Genomic DNA, 25,777 nt, shown 5'->3' with positions numbered 1-25,777 from the left:
GATGTGATAAATTCATTTGAGTAATTTTTTAAAAAAAGCAAAAAAAAAATAAAAGATAATTTGGGCTAAAAAATATCTCTTTTATTTATTCAATTTTTTTGGTCACACCTGTGGCATATGGAAATTTCTGGGCCAGGGCTTGAACCAGAGCCACAGCAGTAACCCAAGCCACACAGTGACAACACCGGGTCCTTAACCCACTATGCCACAGGAAAACTCCAAGAAAAGTCTCTTTTAAAGCAATTTGAGAGGACTGCCAGATATTAAGGTATATTACAATATTACAGTAATTAAGCTAGTATGATGCTGGCACATGAGAGGACAGACAGATAGATGAAAGGAACAGAATTTAAAGCCAAAAAAAAAGATCCATGAATAAATGTGTGTATAAATAAACATTTAACATATGATAAAGATGATATTTTGAATCAGTAAGAAAGAGATTTTTTTCAACAAAATAATGTGAGGAAAACTAAATAACCAGATAGTAGGGCTGCCACGTTGCAAATATTTTTCCCTAGTTTGTTGTTGGTTTTTTAACTTTGCATATGGTGGGGTGTGTGTGTGTGTGTGTGTTTTACAATACAGGTGTTTTTTATTTCTGTTTCTGCTCTCTGTAGTCAAATACATCAATCTCTTTTACTATGACTTCTGGGAAAGTCTTGCCCATTTTGAGATTAAGGCCATTTCATATTTTCTACTAATATTCTATGACCTTATTTTTTTCATACTTAAATCTTTGCTCCATCTAGATCCTATCTTGATGGAAGATACGAGGTGAGGCCAAGTTTATTTCTCCGAGTGCAATTTCTCAGAGAACCAAGGTGCATTCAGAAAAAGAAAAATGATTCTTTCTGTTTCTAGGATAAGAGCCTTCCTCTAACTGCACTGGTCAAAGCCACCTCCTCACAATAAAACTTGCTATCTTCAGTAGCCCTGCACTGCCTCCAAGATAAAGGTCAAAGGCAGACTGAGGGCACTTAAGACCTCACCCTGTTTTTCAGCCCCATGCTTGCTCCCTTCCCCAGAGCACCTTCATTATCTGGATGAAATGCCTTATGCTTACTGGAATTCACTCTTCATCATATTCACTGTCTGGCTAACTCACTTTTCAAATCTTTTTTTTTTCCTTTTACAGTATATAGATGTTCCAGGGCTAGGAGTGGAATTTGAGCTGCAGCTGCCAACACCACAGCCACAGCAACACTGGATCTGAGCTTCATCTATGACCTACACCACAGCTTGTGGCAATGCTGGATCCTTAACCCACTGAACAAGGCCAGGGAATGAACCCTTGACCTCATGGATACTAGTCAAGTTTTTAACCTGCTGAGCCACAACAGGAACTCCCTCATTTTTCAAATCTAAAGCCAGTCATTACCTACCCCTGGGCTGCCTTGCCTTACACAAGACACACACACATACACACACACACACACACACAATCCCTACCCACATCCCTTCCTCTGAGCCACATGCCCATGCCCCCAGGCCCCTCCAGACATATCACTACCAAAACAGAAACCACACTCCACATTGTGCTGTCCACAGCTATGCATCTTCCCTGCTGGACCCCAAACAAACATGCTTCTTCTGCTTTTGCTACCTGCACCTACTGCAGAGGGATGCTGAATGAATGATTCCCAAATGAGTGAAGATCTTCCAGCCCTGCTCCATCAGTATTTCTCTAGTGCTGAGAAGGGTAAAATCATCAGGAAGAATGTGATGTTCATGGCAGTGATGTATGTAATGTCCAGAATAATGCACATAATAAATGCTTCATTTCTAGCAGTGATATTCAGCCAGTCATTCTGGTATATGACAGCATGGCGGCTTTTTGCAAAAATGGCCCAAATCATTCTCTTCCCTGCATCCATACCTCTTTTCAGTGTGATTTTGCAGCATCTATCCATCAGAGGTGGAGTCTATTTCTTCATCCTTGAGTCTGACCTTAGGACTTGCTTTGGCCACATAAGTATGGCAGAAAAAACAATGTGCCCATTCCATGCCCAGGCCTCAGGAGTCTTCACATGATTTTGTGGGGTTTTTTGGTTTTTCTTTTTAGAATTCCACACAACCATTGAAAAGCTCCATCCAGCCTTCTGGAAGTTGAAACATGTACGACGAAGTCACCTCCACCATGCCAGGTGACCCTGCAACACCCAGCAGCAGCCTGTCTAACTGACCAGCAACAGACCACAGGCACATGACTGATCCTAGTCCAGAGAAGAATCACCCACCTGACCTCAGCACAAATTGCCAATCCATAGAATCATGAGTTAAATGTGTTATTTTTTTAAGTCACTAAGTTTTGGAATGGCTTATTACACAGCAAAAGCTAATTGATGCAACTGGTTATTGAATTCTTGCATTCCTTCCATATCAGTTAGTAAATATTCACTACCCAATGCTCCATCACCAACAAATGGACCCCTGACCACTCAACAGTCCAGCAACAAGAGCTAAGGCAAAGTCCAGCAGGGGCATTAGGACATGCTCTGTTTCCATAGCCTGGTCTCTTCCAAGTTGTTCAATACTTTTAAAATAACCCCTGATCGAAGGGGAATGGCTAAGTGAGCTATAGCATATCAGAATATTATACTGCCACCAAAAACAACCATATGAGTTGTCAGTCCATAAAACCCTGTCTATAAAATAATGTTAAATGGAAAAAGAACATATCACTACCAACTGGTATGCACCCACTGCAATAACATCAAATGCCTCTATGTACAATGACAAAAGTGAGAATTGAAATTACAGTACCAAGATTTTGTGTTTTTGTTTCCTGTTAATTATTTTATTTTCATGCATAATAAGAGAAAAACAACTCTAATCTTTCTAAGAAGAATGCATTTGGAAACTTGTCTTCTTGGAATGGAGATATCTCAAAGTCCTGCTGCTGAGTAGAATGCATTAGGAAAACATACTTAGTTTCCTATAGGCAATGTATCTTAAATGCCTATTTAGATTTAACTGATTTTTAAAGGTGAAAAACTTGAAAAATGAAAATCAACATGTTCTAGAATGGATCATGCTCATTTAAGCAGATACAGATTCACATATGGATAACTTTGTTCCATCAGCTTCTCTCCCCCATCCCAACATGGATAAGAATGCTGGTTTTGCAAAATCAGCCCTCAAAATTCTTGAGATGCAAAATCTAGAGGATGAGTATGCCAGACATTGCCAGCTTCTTACCCAACATCTATTCTCCTCTTCTTTACTAACAGGACCCTGGTTTTTTTTTTTCAGGGTTTCAAGGTGATTGCTATGCTTACTTCCCCAGAATCCCTTGTAGCTGGTGATGGCCAGAGAACAATTTATGGCCAATGAGATGTAAGTGGAAATCTGATGGGGCTTCTGGGAAAGCAATGTTTTCTGAGATAAAGAAATCATTTGGCTAGAGAAGATGTGGTACATGTATACAATGGAATACTACTCAGCCATAAAAAAGAGTGAAATAATGCCATTTGCAGCAACATGGATGGACCTAGCAATTATCATACTAAGTGAAGTAAGCCAGACAGAGAAAAACAAATACCGTATGATATCACTTATATGTGGAATCTAAAATACAACACAAATGAACTTATATATGAAACAAAGAGACTCATAGAACTAGAAAACAAGCTTATGGTTACCAAAGGGGAAAGGAGGTGGGGGAGGAATAAATTAGGACTTTGGGACTGGCAGATACAAACTACTATATATAAAATAGATAAACAACAAGGACCTACTGTATAGCACAGGTACCTATATTCAATACCCTATAATAAACCATAATGGAAAAGAATCTGAAAACTGAATCACTTTGCTGTATAGCTGAAACTAAGACGACATTGTAAATCAACTATAGTTCAATTTAAAAAAAAATTTAATAAAGAAACCATTTCTTAGGCACATGTCTCCTGCCTTTGGCCATATCCCTATTTCCTGGCCTGGTATGCAAACAGGATCCTAAAGATGTAGCAGCCACCTGTAAGAATGAAGAAGAAAAGCTACATACCATTTATGGCAGGGCAGAAAAGCAAAAGGAGTGGCTGGACCGGCCATGGAGGACCTTGCCATGGTCTTCCCTGGGGAGAAAAAGAAACCTCTTATTTGTTTTGGCCACTGTAGTGAGCTTTTTATAACATATAACCAGACACCACCATGACTGATATAAAGGTGAGATGGGCACTGAGAAACAGGAGGAAGAGGGGCAGGGTGTGAACAGAGAGGCCAGGCCAATCCATTTAATAAAGAACCAGATAGAGGAAGGCAGGGGCAAGAGAGGACCCAGCCCCAGACTGTGCTTAGGGAAGCCTGTGCATGTGGGCACAGAGGCCTGGAGAAGCTGAGGGAGGAGAGCAGGAAAGGCCTTTGGAAGTGTTAGTAGAGCTCAGAAAGCATCCCCTTTAAGGTCTTCTGCACAGTCCTGTAACAATGGAATTCCTTCTCAAGTACCTCTGGCTGCTACATTTTATTTCTGCCACTAAGGAAGTCTCTGCAGACCCCCCAAGTGGAGCCCCAGGGTTTACCAGAGTTATGTAAGCATTAATTCAGGGAAGTTCTGAAAAGAGCAAAGTTGAGGCAGCAGGAGATGAGAGGTCAAATCGTTGTCTTTCAGGATTTGCTGTGGCATCTCAAGCCAGTACACTGTCCTGTGCAGCTTCAAGCCCCACTTTGTGAAAGATGGGAGCAGACCAAGTATGCCAGCTCAGGCTTCCAGCTTAGTTCCTATATATCCCAAGAGTTACTTCAAGAGACGCACATCTGAATTCCTGGAAGGACATCCCTCCCTCAGGTAGCTTTCCTTTTGGGCACTGATGGCCATACATGGTGTGAAAGACAGAAGCATGTGCAGGAAAAAATGAAAGCCATCCCAAGTCCATAAACACCTGTTGACCAGCTGCTCTGAGTTGAGCACTCTGATGACAATAGCCAAAGGATATGATCTAAGCTCATAGCCAGGCCCACCAGCCCTCTGATCCAGGGCCTTTTTCCCTCACACACCCTCACTTCTGGGACCTGAGCTGCTTACACCATTCTCAGCCTCTTATCATCCTCCAAGCCCCCCTCTCTGCCCTCCAGCTATTACCTCTCCCTGTGGGAGATGCCTTCCCTTTTTGAGCTGGAAAACTCCTATTCATCCTTCAGTGCCCAGACCAAGCATTTTGAGAGAAATAAAAGCAACCCTGAGAGATTTTCGCTAGTCACTGGCCCTAGTCCCTTATTGGCAGGGCTGTGATGTTCCCCTGATGAAATAATTTCACAGAATATATCAGTTGAGAACTTCAACAAGATGCAAATGGGCCCTCTGAAAGCATACCTGAAAAGAGATTGAAAACAGAGGCAACGTAAAACCACAAGGACCACACCTCCCTGCTGAGGCTGGCATGAGCTGCCAAGGCTTCTTTCCCAAAGCTTTTCTATCCCAAATCCATTCCCCCGCCCCAGACTCAAAGTATTAGGTAATGCTAAATACTTAGTCACCAAACTGCCTAGCTTTCTAATAACACTAACCAAGAAGAGACTCCACTTCTTTGTACTTAAATCACCAAACTCAAGCCCAAAGCCTCTATGAAGCCCTTCCAAACCCCTCTGACCCAGCACTCCATGGTTCCCTGGGGTGTGTGTTCTCTTTTCCTGGAGCAAGTTGCAAACCCAAGTTCAACTACATGTGCGTTCCCAGTGCCTTTGGTGGGTGGTCGGTGACAATCCCTTCCTCTCTGACCTGCTCCAAGCTAGCAGAGCAAAACTCACCTCCCATGGCTTCTACATTGCACATGCACACCGTTAGCTGTCGAGAATCCTATCTGGAACATTCTGCTGCACCATTTCTCTCTCTGTACTCCTCTCCTCAGTACACCCATCGCACTACCTCTGTCCCTAAAGCCTGTTTCTCCCCTCAGGAAGGGGTCTGTGGCTTCCTCTGTGCTGACCCGGTGCCCTGGGTGTCTGTGGAACAAATGCTCCAAGAACTCACACCACAAAGCAGCACAGCTAGGCCTCTGAGAATCGCAACCCCAAGCACCAAAGTGTTCCCAATTCTGCCTCTTTCCTGGCCCACATAGTACGTGAAAGCACAGGACAGGAATATTTGAAAAGTCCTCCTCATCAGCACTTCCCACACTGCTTCTCATTTTTGTCGTATGTGCTGTTCTTAAATTTGCAAAGTTGCCATCACTGCTGATGACCCATCAGGGCCACCTCTGTGACTTGAACCTCCCCGGACAGCGCGACGCCACATTATTACAAGCAGAGGATTGCAGTGGCAGGCAAATAACAGGAACACAGTTAATGAGTTGAGAGCACCAAGATCTGTCACCAGAGGGGAAAAAAGGAAGAATGCTAAGGGTTGAAGCACTTCCATAAAGCATCTGCAAACAGGAGCCGGAGAGGCTGCTGGGAGCCTGTCGCTGCTGTTTAACGCACACAAGCAGCAGTTTTAGAAAGTAGCCTTCTGGAGATGGGTTTGTCCTGAAGTCTACCTCTTTATTTCCTTTTTGGTTTAAACATATGGACATGAAGGCCAGCTGCATTTGTCCTGGTCCTTACATGACAGGAGACCACCTGTGACAGGAGTTGCAAGAAACCGCAACTCTTGTACCAAAGAAAATGTGATCCTGCTCAGCTATACTGAATGTGGAATATATAGATATAGATATATAGATACACGTATAGATAGCTTTTTAGGGCCACATGCACGGCACATGGAAGTTCGCAGGTGAGGGGTCGAATCGGAGCTACAGCTGCCAGCCTAAACCACAGCCACATCCATAGCAGATCCGAGAAGCATCTGTAACCTACATCACAGCTCATGGCACCATCAGATCCTTAACCCACTAAGCGAGGCCAGGGATAGAACCCACATCCTCATGGATACTAGTCAGGTTTATAACCCGTTGAGCCCGGAACAAATATTTTTTTTAAAATGACAGATACGGTTGGGTATTTTTTCCCCTTTCCAAAATGTTTCCCTAGATGACAAGGGTAGTGCAAACACTGCTCACTCACCAAAGTTTAAAAAGAAAACTTCTATAAACAACAAGATCTTACTGTATAGCACAGGAGCTATATTCAGGGCCCTATGATAAACCATAATAGAAAAGAATATTTTAAAAAAGACTCTGTGTGTGTGTGTGTGTGTGTGTGTAACTGAATCACTTTGGTGTACAGCAGAAATTAACACAATATTGTAAATCAAATGTACCTTAATTAAAATTTTTTAAATAAAAAATAAAGTAAAAACTTCAGACAGATAGAGGAAGACAAATATGATATGATTTCATTTATATGTGGAATCTAAAAAAGAGGATACAGGGAATTCACGTCAAGGCTCAGGAGTAATGAACCCAATTAGGATCCATGAGGATGTGGGTTCCATCCCTGGCCTCGCTCAGTGTATAGGGATCCAACATTGCCGTGAGCTGTGGTATAGGCTGCAAATGCAGCTTGGATCCTGCATTGCTGTGGCTGTGGTGTAGGCCAGCAGCTGTAGCTCTGATTCAACCCCTAGCCTGGGAACTTGCATATGCCACAGCCCTAAAAAAGCAAAAATTAAAATTAAAATTAAAAATTAAAAAAGGATACAAATGAATTTATTTACAAAACAGAGATAGACTTGCAGACACAGGAAACAAAGTTATGGTTTCCAAAGGGGAAGGGGTAAAGGGAGGGATAAATTAGGAGTTTGTGATTAATAGATACATACTACTATATGTACAATAGATAACCAAGGACCCACCATATAGCACAGGGAACTACACTCAGTATTTTGTAGTAAAGTATGATGGAAAAGAATCTGGAAAATTATATATATATATATATATATATATATATATATATATATATATATATATATATAAAACTGAATCACCTGAAACTAACATGACATTTTAAATCAACTGTATTTCAATAAAATTTTTTTTAAAAAAGAAAACTTCTCATCTGCTCCTGTTTCCTCACTCACTCCTGCAGCATCAGCCCCCACACCCCAACCCCTCGCTCTCATCAGGAATTAGGGTCACAGACACACACAGGAGGGAAGCGGCCCAGCATGACTCAGAAAAAGAAAAGAATTTTTCATGTCATCTCTTTTGCCGTAGTTGAGGGCCAGTTGAAATATAACAAAATGGCTTCTTTTTTTTTTCCAACCAAAATTAATTCTGCAGCCCCAGGAAGGGTGGTAAACCAGATTCCACCTCTCAATAGTTTAAGAAACATGTGACCTGGAGAAGCACCTCAATTGTGTCACCCATAAAGCATGGTTCTTTTATCTGACCCCAACATCAAAGAGATGTTATAAGAAACACTTGGACAATATCTTGAAAGTGCTTGCGATTCCTCAGAGAAAAAAAAAAATAATAATGTGAGGTGAGACTGTAAAATAAAGTATAGGCATACCCCAAAGCGAATGAAACAAGTTCTGAGACCACATGCTGCAAGCGGCCTTGCTGCTCAGGAAGCCAGCTCAGCCCTGACGGACTGAGGCTGGGGGAGCACCTGGGCTCTTTGGGAGCACAGCCTGGGGTCCTGGGGAGCTATGCCCAACCTGCAGTGGAACTGGAAACAGGCTGGTTGGCTCCGTTTTGGAGTCACAGCTCAGATGGAGTCACAGCTCAGCTCCTAGGAGTCAGAGGGGAGGGTTGGTCCTCCTTTACTATCGAGTTCCCCTAGTGCCCCAGCACCACCTCTGTCAATCCGTGGCTCCTCTGTCATCATCAGCTTCTCATCATCGTTCCCCCACCCCCCATCGGGATCACCAGTAACAACCCACCCTCACTCCACCACATCCACCCCCCACCACCATCACCCCAACACCACATGCTGGTTTGCAAACTAACCCCATCCACAGAGGGCAGGGAAAGACCAAGGAAAGAGGCCACTCCAATGGGGAGGTGGCAGGTATAATAAGCAAGGGAACTTACACAAGAGGTCTTGGGCACTGTCAGTCAAGGGGATCTCCCCTCCCACCTGCCAGAATCTTACAAGTTTAAACAGAGGCCGTAACTGAGTTCAGACAGGTACACCACCCCAAGGGTCCCAACAACTCATTACTCTCTTAAGGCTGCATCCTTAAAACTGGTTCCAATGTGGGAATCGTATCCGAATGTACATTCCAAGGACCAAGGAAGGGGGAAGCAGGGGTGGGGGGACCTCCAACAGTTCAGATCCAGCTCTCAGATCAACTGCCAGTCACGTCCTCCCATTGGATTCCCCCAGCACCGCTCCTTCGCTCACCCACCCCATGCATCCTCACTGCAGCACATTGAGGAAAAAAGGTCCAGAGACCAGAGATCACTGGTCTAGACACAAATTATTTTTTTTTCTTTTTACAGCTGCACCTGCAGCATATGGAAGTTCCTAGGCCAGGGCTGAATTGTAGTTGCAGCTAAAGCCTATACCACAGCCACAGAAACATCGGATCCAAGCCACATTTGCAAACTATACCAGAGCTTGCAGCAATGCCAGAACCTTAACCCACTGAATGAGACCAGGGATTGAACTGATATCCTCATGGACACTAAATTGGATTCTTAATCTGCTGAGCCACAATGGGAACTCCTAGACACAAATATTTACATTGGTCATCAGAGAACATTTAACAAGTTGCCTAGGGCAGCAACAATAATAACAGTAGCTCATAATTTTGAGTGCTCACTCAAATGCCAGAGATAATTCCGTGTTTTTTTCTTTGTTTCTTTTTTTTTTTTTTTTTTTTGGCCTCAGCCACATCATGCAGAAGCTCCCTGAGCCAGGTTTGCCATAGTCATAACAACACCAGATCCTTAACCTGGTGAGCCACCAAGGAACTCCAAGAGTTTTTCATGCATTAATTAGGTCATGATAATTTTTTACACAGAAGGTGCCATTACTTAGCCTGTTTTAAGCTGAAGCCCAGAGGCCAAGTCATTTGCTTCAAAGTCCTACAGCTAATGTGTCAGACCCCCAGCCGCAGAGCCCATGCTCTTGCCACTTTGTTACACTGTCATCTCATAAAATAAATCTCAGCCATGTTAATGAACATCATGTGTTAAATTCCCTGGGTTATTGGGGGTACATGTGCCATCAAGCTAAGCAGAACAAGGCAGCCACTCACTCACAGTCCAGGCTGCTGGTATTTGCTCTCCCAAGTTCACCGCAACTCAGGGACAAAGGTATGATCTTCTATGATAACAGCCGGGCGTGGCTTACTGTGCACACACTTTGTTCTCTTAATTCTCACAATACTCTCCTGAGGTAGGTAATAATATTCCCATTTTATACACTGAGGCTCAGAGAGGATCAAGAATATGCCTGATAGGTCATGTAGCAGATATATCTGAAAGGGCACTGTTCAGAGTGGCCACCTGCACACAACATGTCCTGAGTTTTAAGATACTGCACAGCCACCCCCTTGGGTGGTGTCTCTCCCTGGGCTGCAGCAGCCAAAATGGAGCCTAAAAGGTTAGCTCAAGTCCCTCAAGGTACGCATGCTTACACAAAGGAATGAAGGAAGAAATGAAACAGTGTTGTTCATAATTAAAATAACAGCCAAGGTGTTCCCGTCCTGGCTCAGCAATTAGCGAACCTGACTAGCATCCATGAGGACGTGGGTTTGATCCCTGGCCTCGCTCAGTAGGTTAAGGATCTGGCATAGCCTTGAGCTGTGGTGTAGGTCACAGACGCAACTTGGATCCCGAACTGCTGTGGCTGTGATATAGGCCGGCAGCCACAGTTCCAATTGGACCTCTAGCCTGGGAACCTCAATATGCCATGGCTACAGCCCTAAAAGACAAAAACAAAACAAAACAAAAAAATACTATAAAATAACAGCCAACAATCCTTAAAGGTCAGAGGAGCAGGGAGTATAACAAAGGTTAATTTTTGAGTCACTGAGGGATACTAGAACACAGAACCAGCCCTCCAGCCCCCACCCAGGGACTCTGCCCACAAAGTCATTTTGCTGAGCTTTCCTCCAGCCCGACCTACTTCCTGAGGCAGGGAGGGTTGATAGATAGGGCTATTCCCCTGTCCCAGGCTGACTTGTAAAAGTGGCTGCTGCCCTTTGCAATTAGACACTCTCAGACCTCCACGCTAAGGTCTTAAATACATACCCATGTGCAGTCTGGCCAGGATCAAGAACATTTGAAAGTGTTCCCATTAAAATCAGGCCTGCAGCAACCACTGCATAACCATGTGGTAGGCCTAGCTGGGTCCCCAGGTTTTTGTTACAGGATTGTGGCCTCTCTCCTTATCAAGTTCGGGTCTCTCTCCCTCTTCCCCATCCCCCCTGCCCCTCCCCATCCAACACACATACAGCCACTGACTTCATGAAAACCCTTCAGCTTTGTTTCTGTCCTAATAGAATGTCTGTTCTTACCAGAGTAACAAACCAAGTATACTCTCTGCTTCACAGGCTGAGGGCCGGGAGCGGGGGACTGGGGTAGGGGGGGCAGATGGAGGTAAGACTGCAAACACCTGTGGGCACTTAAACTAGTTTCTCATTTGGTGCCTGGGAGACCCACTTTTTTGTATCACAACTTCCTAGACTCAAAATACAAGGATGCTTCAGTTCTTGGCAGGGTATCAGCTCAGAGCCTCATCCCAAGGCCCCAATTACATTGTTAACTGGTAAAGAAGAAAACTTGAACCAATTTTAGAACAAGAGTTAAGAGTAATAAAAATCCCTATTGTGCTCATTCAAAGCATTAGTTGGGAAATAGTACCCTCTGGTGGTTTAAATGGGAATTGCAGTTCTTACCCAGAAAGTTTTCCAATGTCTAGAGGTTATTACATTTTTTGTGCCGTGAACCATGTGAACAATCAGAGAGCCTGTAGGTCTTTTCCCAAATTTATCAAGTACAAGACATGGAATTACAAAGAAAATCAATTTTATATATATATATATATATATATATATATATATATATGTATGCATTTATCCAATTATTAAACATATGTGCCTTTTGAATGATAAATAACAAGACCTGGTGGCAGGTCTAATTACCGTAACTGTAAGGTAATGATGAGTATAAATGACATTTAGAGGAATCAGAAGCAACTTTAATGTGATATACGAATAACTAGGATTTGGAGAAGGGACAAATTCACAGGATCTGGCAATACTATAAAGGTCAGTTTTTAATTTTGTTGCCATTTACAATTGAAGGAAATTCTCTATTTCAATGAGAGGTCAGTAAATGCAAAGCCCCAGTTTTTTCCATTCTAATAGAGAAGATGACCTCTGACCTCCAGAATTCCATCCCCTTAGCTAGTCTATTTAATTAATCTATCCATGGAGCAGTGTTTCCACCTGAGGCAAGGAGGTTACCAATTTTGTATATTTCAGGGGAGGGGGGGGGGAATGCTGTTGTTAGCTCCAGGGTGTGAGAACCAGGGGAAACTGAATGAAATGGCCAATCCAACACTGAAACAATACTGCTCTGAACACCAAGACCCTAGCTTCTGTTCCATCCTGCCTGAATGTGCAGAAATGGAAGCGAACTTCAGCGAGATGAAATACAGATAAATGTGAAGTCAGAGAAGGGCCAGCAATCTCACCAAATTCTCCCGAGTGAGGGGGTGTTCAAGGAGCTGGGAACAATTACAACAGCCAGCAGCATCTTAGCACCTGCCCCAGCTGGTCCTTCTGGCCCTGCTCCTTTCCTGTGGCCCCAAAGGGCAGATGAATGGAGGCTAACAGCCTATGTCCTGCCCAGAATCACACAGGATCAAGCCCAGGTCAGGCTGCTTCTAACAACCAGTTTTTAACCTCTGCACAGTGCTGTTGGTGGTTTGTAAATTTGTGAGCTCAGGGGTGAAATCTAAAACTAACTCCCGAGTGTAGGGAGAGAGCCAAGAAAGTAGAAGCCTCTCCAAATCATAGGTGACACTTTAACAAGCAGAGGAACGTAAAAGGCTGGTCTTGGTCTTCACACCCACTCATCAGAATCTGACAGGTTTCTGCAAAGGCTTTGGCTGGTTTCCATCATTTCCACCGTCCAGAGGGTCTCAGCCCAGAGTTTATTCTCTCAAGGTTGCACCCTTGAAACTGGCCCCACTACAGGAACCACAGGACGGGTGGATTTTTTTTTTCTTTTTCTTTATAGGGCCGCACCCATGGCATATAGAAGTTCCCAGACTAGGGGTCAAATTGGAGCTGCAGCCACTGGCCTACACCACAGCCACAGCAACAAGGGATCCAGCCTGCACCTTCAACCTATACCACAGCAGAGGTTCTCTCACAGGAGACCTCTGAGTGCCACATCAGGCTCCCCAGCCTTGGGGTCCTGAGAGACCAGCATAGGGAGGAGGAGTCCTCAGAGCACCTGGCATTGAAGGCCAGCGGGACATTGAAGTGTAAGGGCCCCACTTAGGGACAACAGACTCCCCTCTGGGTGGGCGCACAGGGCCTCCCGAGCACTGGGCTCCAGGGCAAAGAAAACACCTCAGCCAGACCTACCTGCAGGCCCTGGAGGGTCTCCTGGGGAGGTAAGGGTCGCAGAGGCTCACAGTGGGAGCAGGATGCTGAGGCAGAGGCCCAGGGAATTAGCGGCCTGTGAGCTCCCCAGAGGTCGCCATTTTGGCCCTGTGCTGCACGCTGAGGCCAGGCCAGCAAGCAGGTGGAGACACCACCCTATTCCCTACCCAGAGCCTCTGGTGGGCTCATTTCCACTGCAGCAGGACAGGCTTCCCCACAATTGGGGCACTCCTTGGCCTGATTCTGACCTGGCATGACCAGGCTGGAGCCACCTGGGGAGTCAGACAGCTCTTTTTTAAGTCCAGGGAACTTTCTGATGGGAATGATATACGTGAATTTCCTTAGCACTAATGATTGATTTAGCTTCCCTCCATCCTGTCAATCCCCCATCTGACCAACAGGTGAAAGCATTCAGGTCGTGCTTTAAAACACCAGCAGAGGCTTCCAGGAGCCTGTTACTTCTGCTCACCAATGCACCAGTGGGGTCTCAGCCCATCCGAAGATGCCATGCTGTCATCAGACCAGGGGTGCAAGTGTGTGGCATGAGCATTCTTTGCCATCCCAGAGACTGAGCAATTGCAAAAGTCAGCTGTGAATTGAAGCCGGTCAGCTCAGCTATGTAAGAAATATCTATTGTTTTTGTTTTTGGTTTTTTTTTGCTTTTTTAGGGCGGCACCCTTGGTATATATAAGTTTCCAAGCTAGAGGTTAAACCGTGATGCTGGAAAGATGTTACCTGAATCTAGATTCTTGTTCACAGAGCCAAAGAATGAACTTCAAGAACATGCAGACAGCAAGCAAGGAAAGTCTTTATTACAGGAAAGCAAACAGCTTCCAGGACAGCTGGGAGGAAGAAGAAGAGTAACCCCCACCACTGCCCGCCACTGTCCTATAGGGGTTTTTATCCCTTAAAGATGGGGATTACCAACGTGGGGTCCCATTGGCCTTGTCCAATTACCTATATCAGTCCTCATCCAATAGGGTTCTTAGAGGTGGAAGTGCCCTGTAAGTTTTATGGTTTCTTTGCTCTTCTCTTTCTTAGACTCAGAGTCGCCATTCCTCTCATTGCTTTTCTATCAGTTGAGGAGTGGGTTGGTGATTAATGCCTACCTGGATGTGAAACAGGTACACTCCCTATAGTAAACAAGGCCTGTGGGGATATTACTCCCTGGAGCTCTTAAGCCACAAATGTTAATCAATGGCCATATCAAAGAATGCATCAAAGTCCATGCTCCTACACTATCTGAGTTATTATCCTGCCTCAATTGGAGCCGCAGCCACCAGCCTACACCACAGCCACAGCAACGCCAGATCCAAACTGCATCTGCGAACTACACCACAGTTCACAGCAATGCCAGATCCCCAACCCACTGAGTGGGGCCAGGGATTAAACCCACATCCTCATGGTTGCTAGTCAGGTTCATTACCCCTGAGCACCAACAGGAACTCTTCTTTTCCCCTAGGGCGGCACCTGAGGCATATAGAAGTTCCCAAGCAAGGGATCAAATTGGAGCTGCAGATGCTGGCCTACAACATAACCGTGGCAACATCAGATCCGAGTCGTATCTTCAACCTACACCACAGCTCATGGTGATGCCAGATCCTTAACCCACTGAGCGAGGCCAGGGATCAAACCTGCATCCTCACGAATACTAGTCAGGTTCCTAACCTGCTGAGCCACGATGAGAACTCCTCTTCTTCTCTTTTTTACAGCCACACCTATGGCATTTAGAAGTTTTCAGACCATGGGTTGAATAGGTGCTGAGCTGAGGTCTGTGCCACAGCCATACCAAGCCGGATCTGAGCTGCATCGGTGACCTATGCTGCAGCTTGAGACAACTCCAGATCCTTACCCAACGAGCAGGGGCAGGGATCTAACCCACATCCTCATAAAGACAATGTTGGGTCCTTAACCCAATGAGCCACAGTGGGAACTCCAAATATCTATTGATTGATTGAGGTCATTCATTTCCAACTCTAAAGCCCATCCCACAGGGTGATGAGAAATTCAACCTCAGTCATTACTGGCTCCTCACACAAATGCCCAAGGTGGTGCCACCCTTGCGTGCTGCCCAGCCTCATGGTCCCTTCAGATATGCAAGCTTCACCTTATGTGGAGTCTGACACCCTCTGGGCCTGCTGTGATCCCTCTGCGAAAACTATCCCCTCTGAGATGTTGCTGCTTCCTTTAACTGCTGGCCCCAGAGACTTGAGCCTCTGCTCTCCACACAGGGAAAAACTCCCAGGACAGGATCACACAAGCGGTTTAGCTACCTGGTTGGTGATGAAAGGAAAGAAACGGAAACAGAGAACTCCCACAAATTCACACTTAACATCCGCCTAAAGACTTACTGGTTTTCCCAGTTCAATTTCACTATTTCCAGGAACATTAATTCCTCGAAGACACAGTTGTATTCCCAGCACCTAGAATAGCCCATAGTCTCTCAATATATAATTTTGAATTATTGGGAAGGGAAACAATGAATAGGTGAATGGATAGATGGATGTGAGGAATGAGAGCAAGTGTCTTACTGTAAAGGATATACTCTAAGAGACAGGAGAAACTTTTTAATCTCATTTTACTTTTTATTTATTTATTTATTTATTTTGCCAAGGCATGCAGCAGCTTGATGTGACATCTCAGTTCCCAGACCAGGGGCTGAACCCAGGCTGCAGCAGTGAAAGCACCAAGTTCTAACCACTAAACCACCAGGGAACTCCCAAGACAGGAGAAGCTTTAGAAAGCCTTTAACTTCATCTCAGTGAGATCCCAGCACTATCACCAGACAGCCCTAGGAACTCAGGCCCTCTGTGCCTTGTTTCCTCCTGTTCTGCAAAGTGGGGTGAAATATTTGGACACCTCACTAGTGACCACTCAGCTAAAATAAGTTAATGGATTTTGAGTGCTTAGAAGAGGACCTGGAAAAGGGCAGGCACTCAGTAGATGTTAGCTACTTTTAACAGTAGCAACACACAAGAGGAAGTTATTACAGTTGTTCAGATCAGAGGCTGGCTGGGAAAGAGCCCCAGATCAGCTGCTTAGCAGCCACCTGACCATGGGCAAATTGCTCAGTTTCCAAAAAGTGGATAAAAGTAATTATCTGTTTCATAAGGTTCTTCTGCAACAAATGAATTATTATTTAAAGACTCAGTACAGTCCTTAGAACCAGTTAAGTACAGAGCTGGTGTTGAGCCAGTTATTATATGAAATTAAAATAGGGAACCATGATATCAATAGAACACAGTAGCTGTGGACTCAAGAGGTGAGATGAGTAGAGTGCATCAGAATGTAAAGATGAGATGGGAAATCACAGGGCAAAACTCCCAAACTGGAGACACTGGCGAAGACAGAGAATCACAGGTTACTGGGCACAGAAGCCACTAGAGCCAGAATCTGGGAGAAAATGCAAAAATGTGCAGCACATAGCTTGATTCATAGTCAACAAAAACTAGAAGCAACCAAGCTGACATTCAGAATGTCATAATGTAAGAATAATAATACATTAATAATAACATAAGTCCAGCAGGACTTCCCAGGTTGGCTCAGTGGGTTAAGGATCCAGTGTTGTCACTGCTGTGGCACGGGTTCAACTCCTGGCCTGAGAATTTCTGCATGCTGTGGGCATGACCAAAACCAAAAGAAAACAAAACAAAAAACAATATAGGCCCAAACCCTGTCTACAAATATACATAAGAAAAAGAAAAGACTTGGCTGAGGATGGGAGGGAAGAAAATAGAGGATTAGTGTTCCAAATAACTAAAAAAAGAAAAAAGAAAATATGGCCAAAGCAATGAAAGACAGGAGAAGGAAAGAGAAAGAACAAAATACCTCTTCCACACAAAATGTCACAAGATCATATAATTTTAACAAAGATGTAAATTAAACTTACCTATTAGATGAGAAAAACGCTAAGGCATCTAGAAAAAAAAGTGATATTAATAATAAAATACATTAAAAAGTGAAAAAAGGGTCACTTCATGTTCACAATACTTGGCATAGTTATAAGTCACATGGCTTCAACATATGTCGAGATTAAAAGTTACAAATATCAAAAAAACATAAAAAGAAAACACAAATTCTTAACTGTAATTGATAGTTGTTGCCCTAAGAGTATATTGCCTGTATTTCTACCTCTAGTAATGGGCTTTATGTGCTAGATTTTAATATCCTTGAGCCTGGGCAAGTTTAAAAGAAACATGGTTTACTTGCACAAGTGGATAAAAGTAGTATCTGTTTCATAAGGTTCTTCTGCAACAAATGAATTATTATTTAAAGACTCAGTACAGTCCTTAGAAGCAGTAAGTACAGAGCCAGTGTTGAGCCATTTATTATATGAAATAAAAATAGGGAACCATGGGAGTTCCCGTTGTGGTGCAGTGGTTAACGAATCCGACTAGGAACCATGAGGTTGTGGGTTTGGTCCCTGGCCTTGCTCAGTGGGTTAAGGATCTGGCATTGCTGTGAACTGTGGTGTAGATCGCAGACATGGCTTGGATCCCGCGTTGCTGTGGCTCTGGCGTAGGCCAGCAGCAAAAGCTCTGATTAGACCCCTAGCTTGGGAACCTCCATATGCTGCAGGATTGGCCCTAGAAAAGGCAAAAAGACACACACAAAAAAATAATAACAGGGAACCATGATATCAATAGAACACAGTAGCTCTCATCAGTTTTGAAAGATCGTAAATGCCCTTGATATGATTGCAGGTGTGAAACAAATGGTGAGATTTTGAATTGGTCCCTCTTATTGAAATTAAGTCTACTTAATTTATCAAGTCATGGCCATGACCTGATTTTATATACTTGTACATATCAATAAACACTGTGATACTTGATAAATAAATAATAAAAAGAAACACAAAGGTAAAAGACTTGAATCTATTCACCTTTATCATTTGGGTGTCATTGGTTGAAAAAGAACTAAGCAGCTTCTAAGCAACAAGGAAATTAGAAGCCACAAAGCTGACAGGAACCAGGGGCCCTTGTGGGCAGAGTGCTAAGGCTGATGTGGTTGAGCTCCAGATGAAATAACTACAAAGGCAAGACTGGTCAGTAGAAGGGGACCCTGGTTAGTAGGGCCCTTGGGCTCTCTAGTGTGCAGGCTCTAAGCAAGTTCACATCCGCTCATAAACAGTGCCCAGGTCAATCCACCCACCATTCGGCCATAAACTGTCACAGCCCTGACATGTAGAACTCCTCACTGTCCTTCAGCTGCAGCTGAGCCCAAGTTCCTGAGAGGGTCCCTTAGGTCCCCGATGTCCCTCCACCCACATGACTAGGTTCCCAAGCCCTTCAGTGAGAACTCTACTCTCCAATCCAGAGGCCAGTAAATGAAAGCAAAGATTTCACTATGCCAAGTAGTTATATACTTTAAATGTATACAAGGATTTGACTATTGATTCATTCCTAGAGCTAGCTTGTTCAACTTCCACATATTTGAAAGACATAGAAAATCGACACCTCTGAAAAATTGTATATTCTGAGCTACATAGTAAAATAGCTGCATCTGAGCATAAAACATGGGAGTAGGAAGAAAATAGTATGTTTTAAGAAGCAAACACCTTGAACCTTCCCCCTTTTCCCTGCTCAACTGAATGTGGTAATATTGCCAAACATTTCCAAAAATTAACCCCCAAAATGACACGTGACAAAGAGATTACTCATTTGAAAGGTCTGGGTCAAATCATAAGTGATGAAAACTACGGTCAATTTATAGGGTTGAACAGCTATAAGAAAACATTTAAACAACACTGTGTTCTTTTTATCTCATACAGTTAGTCAAAATGGGTAGTTCTTAATTTCCCAATCCACTGTTAGAGTTTATAGAAATATAAAAGCTGAAGGATAAACACTTTAAATAAGAATTCATACTACAAGGAAGTAAGAATCTTTCAACTTTTATTTCTAGGATACATTTCATCTGGAACCTTTTGTTTTCTTTACAATTTTCCCCCTAAGAGAAATGAATACAATAAAAATATAATCCAACTACCAGCAATGCTTGTAACCAGAAAAGAAATCTAAAATCTCTGGTGTGATAATATAGGATTTTTTTAAAAATATAAACTTCATACCAGAAATAAAGCCTGAATATTCTCTTTTTCTTTAAAAATATAATTTTTCCTTCTTTGCTTTCCATGTAAATCTTATAATCAACCACTTAGTTCTAAAGTCTATTTTTAACTAGTAATTATAATGCTATAGCACTGTTTTCCTCCTACTTTGTATCCTGTTTTGTACTGTGAATCAACTAATAATTGCAGAAGTGTCCAAAGGGGAGGGGGGGAGATGCCACTGGGTTGCAGCAAGATTCTTCCAAGATATACTGATCATTAAAAAAAAGAAAAATTCCCCATTAGCCAATTGAAACCTAATTAACAAACTGTATTTTGCCATGTTTAGAAAACGTGCACAAAGCACTTTTGCAAACTGTAAAGCTCTAATGGAAAACATTTTTTAAATCTGCTTTGACCAGAAAGGCTGCTGACTGGGATAGAAAATCAGGGACAGACGGCTCTGTGAAATCTTCTTTTCTGTGATTACTTAGGTTTGGGGAGGAGGAGATTATAAATTGCAAAGAAGTTGGGTACACAGTGACATATGACTATTTTTCTTAAATGCGAATAAAGACCAAGGGGCACAGGAGTAGACCAGTACGTTACACCAGACAGAGAAGTCAAGCCAACTGTCTCCAACTAGAAATAAAAGAAGTTAGTTTTTTCCCCCACTTCAGACCAGCTCATCTACACAGAGCTTCATCACTTCAAGTATAGATCATTTCAAAATAGTATTCCAAAGCCCAACATAAATAAACATAAGAATAGTGTCCTTTCTTTAGCTTAGGAAGATAATCTAAAAGCCTAATTATAAACATTATTACAATACACCTGAGCCAGAGTGACACTCTCATACCTCTAAATACAAAAGCATTACACATTACACATAACGACTTTTTAGAGTATTTTGTGGAATATAAAAAGTTAAGCAAAGGAATAAAAAGTTTGGTGACAAAAATAATCCCAGTGAGGGCTTCCTTCTTGTTTGCTAGAATGCAAAATAGACCCAAGAGAAACTTCTTTCCATGAGCCACCTTAATGAAATGAGATGGCCCTCTGAAGACAGAGTCGGCAATCAAGCTGCATGAATTTGGTCATCTGTACCTAAACACAGGTGACCAAGAGGGCATCCCCAAACAACTCATCAAAGGATGAATGAACTGACAAGAGGGAATGGGCCTGGGTTTGCTAACGAGTTGAGCAAGTTGGGTATGCTGGGGAGGTGGCCCTGGCGCCTGGGGAGACTCCTTCCCTAAAGATTCTGTCCAACCTTCCCATGATTCTCTGAGAGGAGGCCTAGCTCAGCACAGGCAATGGGCCAAATGGCCTGGTAACCTCTCTTGGCCCTCAGATGCACTTACTCTTTTCTTTGGTGTCTTCTTTCCCCAAGAGAATATTCAGGCCACTTTTGTTTTTTGTTTTTTTCTGCATTAGTGAGAATTATAAACTGGCAATTTAGAATGCCCCTAATCTCACTGAGTATCTCATGTTACTAATAATACCTTGAGTGATACGAATGAGGAATTTAAATTCCATTTACACAAGAGTCAAACAAGCCCATGTCACACTCTGATATTTCCACATTAATAAAACTTAGCTATAATATGTAAAAATAGTTCACCAAGGTTTTAACTACTCAACTTTAAACCAATTTCTGTATTCTATGTAAAGGTTATTTATATTGAAGTAACATGCCTTCAAGTTTTCTACATATAACAACAAAGATTTTTTAAAGTATACATATATTTTAAACCAATTCACTCCCTTTACAATCACACCTTCAGTCCAACATTTAAAAGATAAACCCAAACTGTCAAAATGAAAACAGAAGCAGACCAACAGTATATTATTTAAAGGAAACAACATGGCAAGGAAAGGTCAGTGTTAAAATGGGAAAAATAAACAGATTCATTGGAAATCTGCTCTGGTGTATTCAGAAATGAACCTCACACAGCACAGATCTGACTGTGACATCAGGCAACTCATTCCTTTCTCTTCTCATTCCATGATGCATATCTATGCATTCCACTAGGCAAGCCTCACTGAAGTTTATACAGTGATGAGTTATCCTAACAGCAGAGACTAGTATTAAATACACAGCCTATTCCAGAATTGGCATGTGCTCCCAACAACTGTTTTGTGCACTCCCTGATTTATAAAATAGTCTGATCTTTTCAGAGCATAAAAATGAAAGGGTTTACATCTATTCATACACATTGTGCATTAAATGTTACTAGGCTAGGACATTAAGGTGAGAAAAAGGAATCGAAGGGTACAGTAAATTTTCTTCAAACAATTCCATTACATTATTAGTGACATGTATTTATTATAACCAGGTCATGAAAAAAGAAAAAAAAAATATTACCAGAATTTGTATCCATTTCTTGGAGAAGCTAATAATAAAACATTAAATACACATATTTATTTGAAGAATCTTTGGTAGCAATTGTGTTTATTCCACATTATAGGATTTTTCAAAATAAATGTCAAAATTACTCATCAGCATATGAAAGATAAATTATGGTATTATTCTTTTGGTTTGCCTGTAAAATGTACTTGAACCTATTAACTTGTACTAATCATGCACTTAACACGGTATCTGTTCAACTTATGTACACATAAAATGAGAGACTAATATCAGAAAGAAATTAGACAGTAATGAGAATCAATGACAAAACATAACAATGACAACTGTTCTTAAGGAATTTATTTTTAAATTATAAGATTTACAATGTTTTGATTATGCAAAATAGCATAATGAAAATTAGACCAAATCAATAAACCAAAAAAGAGAAAGAAAACTGAGTTTTCTTGAATATCAGTACTTAAACCATCATTGTAAGTAACTGATTTTCCAATCATGTCTTATGCAGACATAAGTATAATAATTTCAAACATTTCAAGTGTGGGTTTAACTTCTCATTTTCAACTTTTATGAACCATAGTGTAATTTATTTCAAATCCTACTATACCTAGTGTTTACACTGCAACAGCAGCAAATCTCACATGTGCAATCAACTGTGGAACTGGGGCACAGCTTTTAGCCGCAGACAGAAATTATACACTGCATTCAGTATAGTAGAGTATGTTATATTAACCAGAGCGTAGAGTTTAGTACCCTTATTGCAGGGATGGTATTTCTTTCCCTTTGAACTGAACCAGCTGAGCTTCTGAGCTGACATATTACTGCTGTGGATAGTAAGACTGCTGTGGGGGCTGAGGGAAAGGGTATGAAGGCTGCTGGGGTCCTGGGTAAGGAGCCTGTCCAGGGCTCTGGTGATACACTGGTGGATATGGCATGTTATACTGGCCGTATGCGTACGGATTATAGCCCATGGGCATGGGCATTTGGCAATACCTGATAGGAAGAAGAACACAAAAAAACTGCATTGGTAAGTCAAACACTAGAAAATGAAACATATAATAATCAATCTAAAACAAAATGTTTTCAAGAAGGCCATTTTTTTCTATTTCTTAGTCTATTAAAGAACAGTAGAGGAAAAAAACAGCTGTTTCAGGGTACTTGGCTAGAGAAAAGTGTTCTTCTATCCTATTACTAAATGATATGAAAGAAAACCAAGTATTTAATACTACCTAGAAAATAAGATTACTGAAGGAAAGAGGACTAAATATTCAACTATAAACAAGGAATAAAAACAGAAACCTTCCCTCCTTTTTTTTTGGCTGCACCTGTAGCATGCAGACTTCCTGGGCCAGGGATTGAACCCACGCCACAACAGTGATAACACTGGATCCTTAAGCCACTAAACCACCAGGGAGCTCCCCAGAGACCCTTCATTTTAATGTTTCACAAGATTCAATGTTCACTGTAATGCTCACAAATTTACTACTTATGAAGTTTTACTATTTAGAAAATTAAATGTAATTGCTAAATAAAGTCTGGAAGACATCTTAAAGGGAAGTTAAATGTCTGGATTTTTAAGATTAAAAGAATTATCACAAAGAAAGCTGATCTTTAAGAAAACACATGCCATAATTAGATTTCTATTCAAGAGTTGATCAGAATATCAAGAATTCAAAGTATATGTATATAAACAAGGCCTTATCAATCTTGCTATGCTAAGCTCAGAAAGGGCACCTACCTGTTTATCACCTAAATAAAGACAATGAAGGAAATACATTCTAAATTCCATACAGGAGATATACTTAATATAAGCCCAATATGTAAAAACTAAAAACACATTAAATGAGCCTGGGAAATGGCCATTCAACTACTTAAATAAAGTGACTATGACATTATTTTTATTTCTATGGAATTGGCAATGTAGCTTATTCATTCATTACACCTCCATTCACAGAATGGGTAGCCCTGTTCTTAAAAGATTAACCAGAGCTAGAAAAATTACCTAACTCATTGGATATACAAAGTTTCAGCCTTACCCAGGATACCCTGGATAGGTGGGGTACGGGGGTCCCTGGGCCTGTGGAGGGGGAGCTGAACCAGGAGTCTGTGATAGAGCTGGTGCAGTGGTCCCAGTGCCTGCTGGGGCTGGAGCTGGAGCTGGAGCTGGGGCTGGGGCTGGAGCAGTAGCAGGAGGAGCTCGATTTGCTGGAAGCACAGGAGGTGGAGGCCGGGCTGGGGGCTGGGGCTTAGTAGGCTATAAGAAAAAGTCATCAGTGACTACAAAATGTGTCATATTTCTGTCAAATTGCCATTAATTAAAATAAAGGAGGGTGTGTGAGACACTCTAGAATTCAACCAAATACACTTCTAATTTATTTTTTTTCTTTCTGGCTGTGCCCACAGCATGCAAAAGTTCCTGGGCCAGGAATCAAATCCACGCCCCAACAGCAACCCAAGCCACAGCAGTGACAACGCCAGGTCCTTAACCCACTGAGCCACAGGAGAACTCCATAACTTCCATTCTTTAATGTGGGCTTATTACTCTAGAGATGTACCATAACTGAAAACAATTCTCCAGTCTGTGGATACCCCACAGCCACTGCTCTTTTCCCTGATGCCTAATATTTAATCATTTACTGCTCATTAATGCTTCCATCAATGGTTAGACATTTGAGGCAGGCTGGGGGAAGGAGCAGATAAGGTACAGTTTATTACTGTAATCTCCTCCTGGCCCCATGATTTTTTATATGAATATTTTCAAACACTAGAAAACTTAAAAGAATACTATAAACAACCACATTTATCAATTAAATTCATTAGTTATTAACATTTGGCCATATCTGCTTTATCTATAGCTATATCCATATATTCATCTATTTATATACTGACAGAACCATTTACAAGTTAAGCAGCAAACTTCAGGACACCAGCCATAAAGACTTCAGTATACAAGTCCTAATATTATCCACATAATCACAATACCATTTCACCCTCAGAAAATTAATAATTATTCTCTAATATCACTGAGTATCTACTCCACATTCAAGATTCCTACTTTCCAGAAAAAAAACTCTTCTAGGTGTTTTTATGAACCAAGATCTGAGATTCATGTACTGCATTTGATTATTAGGAATCTTTCCTTTCTTTTAATCTAGAATATGCCCCTCAGCAATTTTTTTCTGTCTATGATGTCTGCTTTTAGAAAAGATCAAGCCAAGTATCTCACAGAATATCCAAGTTCTAGATTGTCCAAGTGTTTCCTAATGGCACAACCTAACTTTATCACTGTATTTGCTGTAAACTGCAAGTTGGTTCTAAAGACTTAAGTTGAACATTTTGGGGTAAGAATTCATGTGTGATGCTGTACTCTTTATACTACAAAAATGAGAAGGCTGATCATCTGATGAAAGTGGTGATCACTAGACCTCTACCATGTAGATTCTGTTTCTTTTTCTGTTGCTTTTAAGTTATGCCCACAGCCAGGGGACGTTCCCAGGGATCAAAACTATGCCATAGCAGCGTCTCGAGCCACAGCAGTGTCTCGAGCCACAGCAGTGACAATGCCCGATCCTTAAACCCACTAAGCCCCCCAGGGAATTCCTATAAAGTCTGTTTTATCCTTTACAGCAAACAAGCTATCATGAACGTAAAACTTCCATTTAAAATAAAACTTCCATTTAAAAAACATGGTTGCTTACTGACCGGCATGGTTCTCGGTGCTGGAGTCGGAGGAGTTGGCGTGTGTCCCCCTGCTGGAGAGGACTGATAGGCCGGGGTAGGAATTGAAGGTGCACTGGGTTCTCTGGCAATGCTTTGTTGCAAGTCCCTTATTAAAGACCAGAGTGTTAAAAATTAACACAGTGCTGAAAACCAATAGATACAAAATACCAGATCTTTTTCTTACTTTCTT

General features: G+C 42.1%; 1 protein-coding gene across 2 annotated transcripts in view; it reads right to left on the bottom strand.

The window, feature by feature from the left end:
• Window positions 1-19,327: 19,327 nt before the first annotated feature.
• PDCD6IP (programmed cell death 6 interacting protein) overlaps window positions 19,328-25,777 on the bottom strand; it is a 66,325-nt gene continuing 59,875 nt past the window's right edge. For both annotated transcript variants that reach the window (XM_047769798.1, XM_047769807.1), the window contains exons 16-18: window positions 25,570-25,693; window positions 23,904-24,121; window positions 19,328-22,860 (exon numbers count right to left, since the gene is read on the bottom strand). In XM_047769798.1, coding sequence (XP_047625754.1) covers window positions 22,686-22,860; window positions 23,904-24,121; window positions 25,570-25,693 — 517 coding nt within the window. In that variant the 3' untranslated portion in view covers window positions 19,328-22,685. The remainder of the gene's footprint in view (window positions 22,861-23,903; window positions 24,122-25,569; window positions 25,694-25,777) is intronic.

This window comes from Phacochoerus africanus, chromosome 1 (assembly GCF_016906955.1).
Source record: "Phacochoerus africanus isolate WHEZ1 chromosome 1, ROS_Pafr_v1, whole genome shotgun sequence".
NCBI lineage: Eukaryota > Metazoa > Chordata > Mammalia > Artiodactyla > Suidae > Phacochoerus > Phacochoerus africanus.
This window is presented reverse-complemented; position numbering and strand designations above follow the sequence as displayed.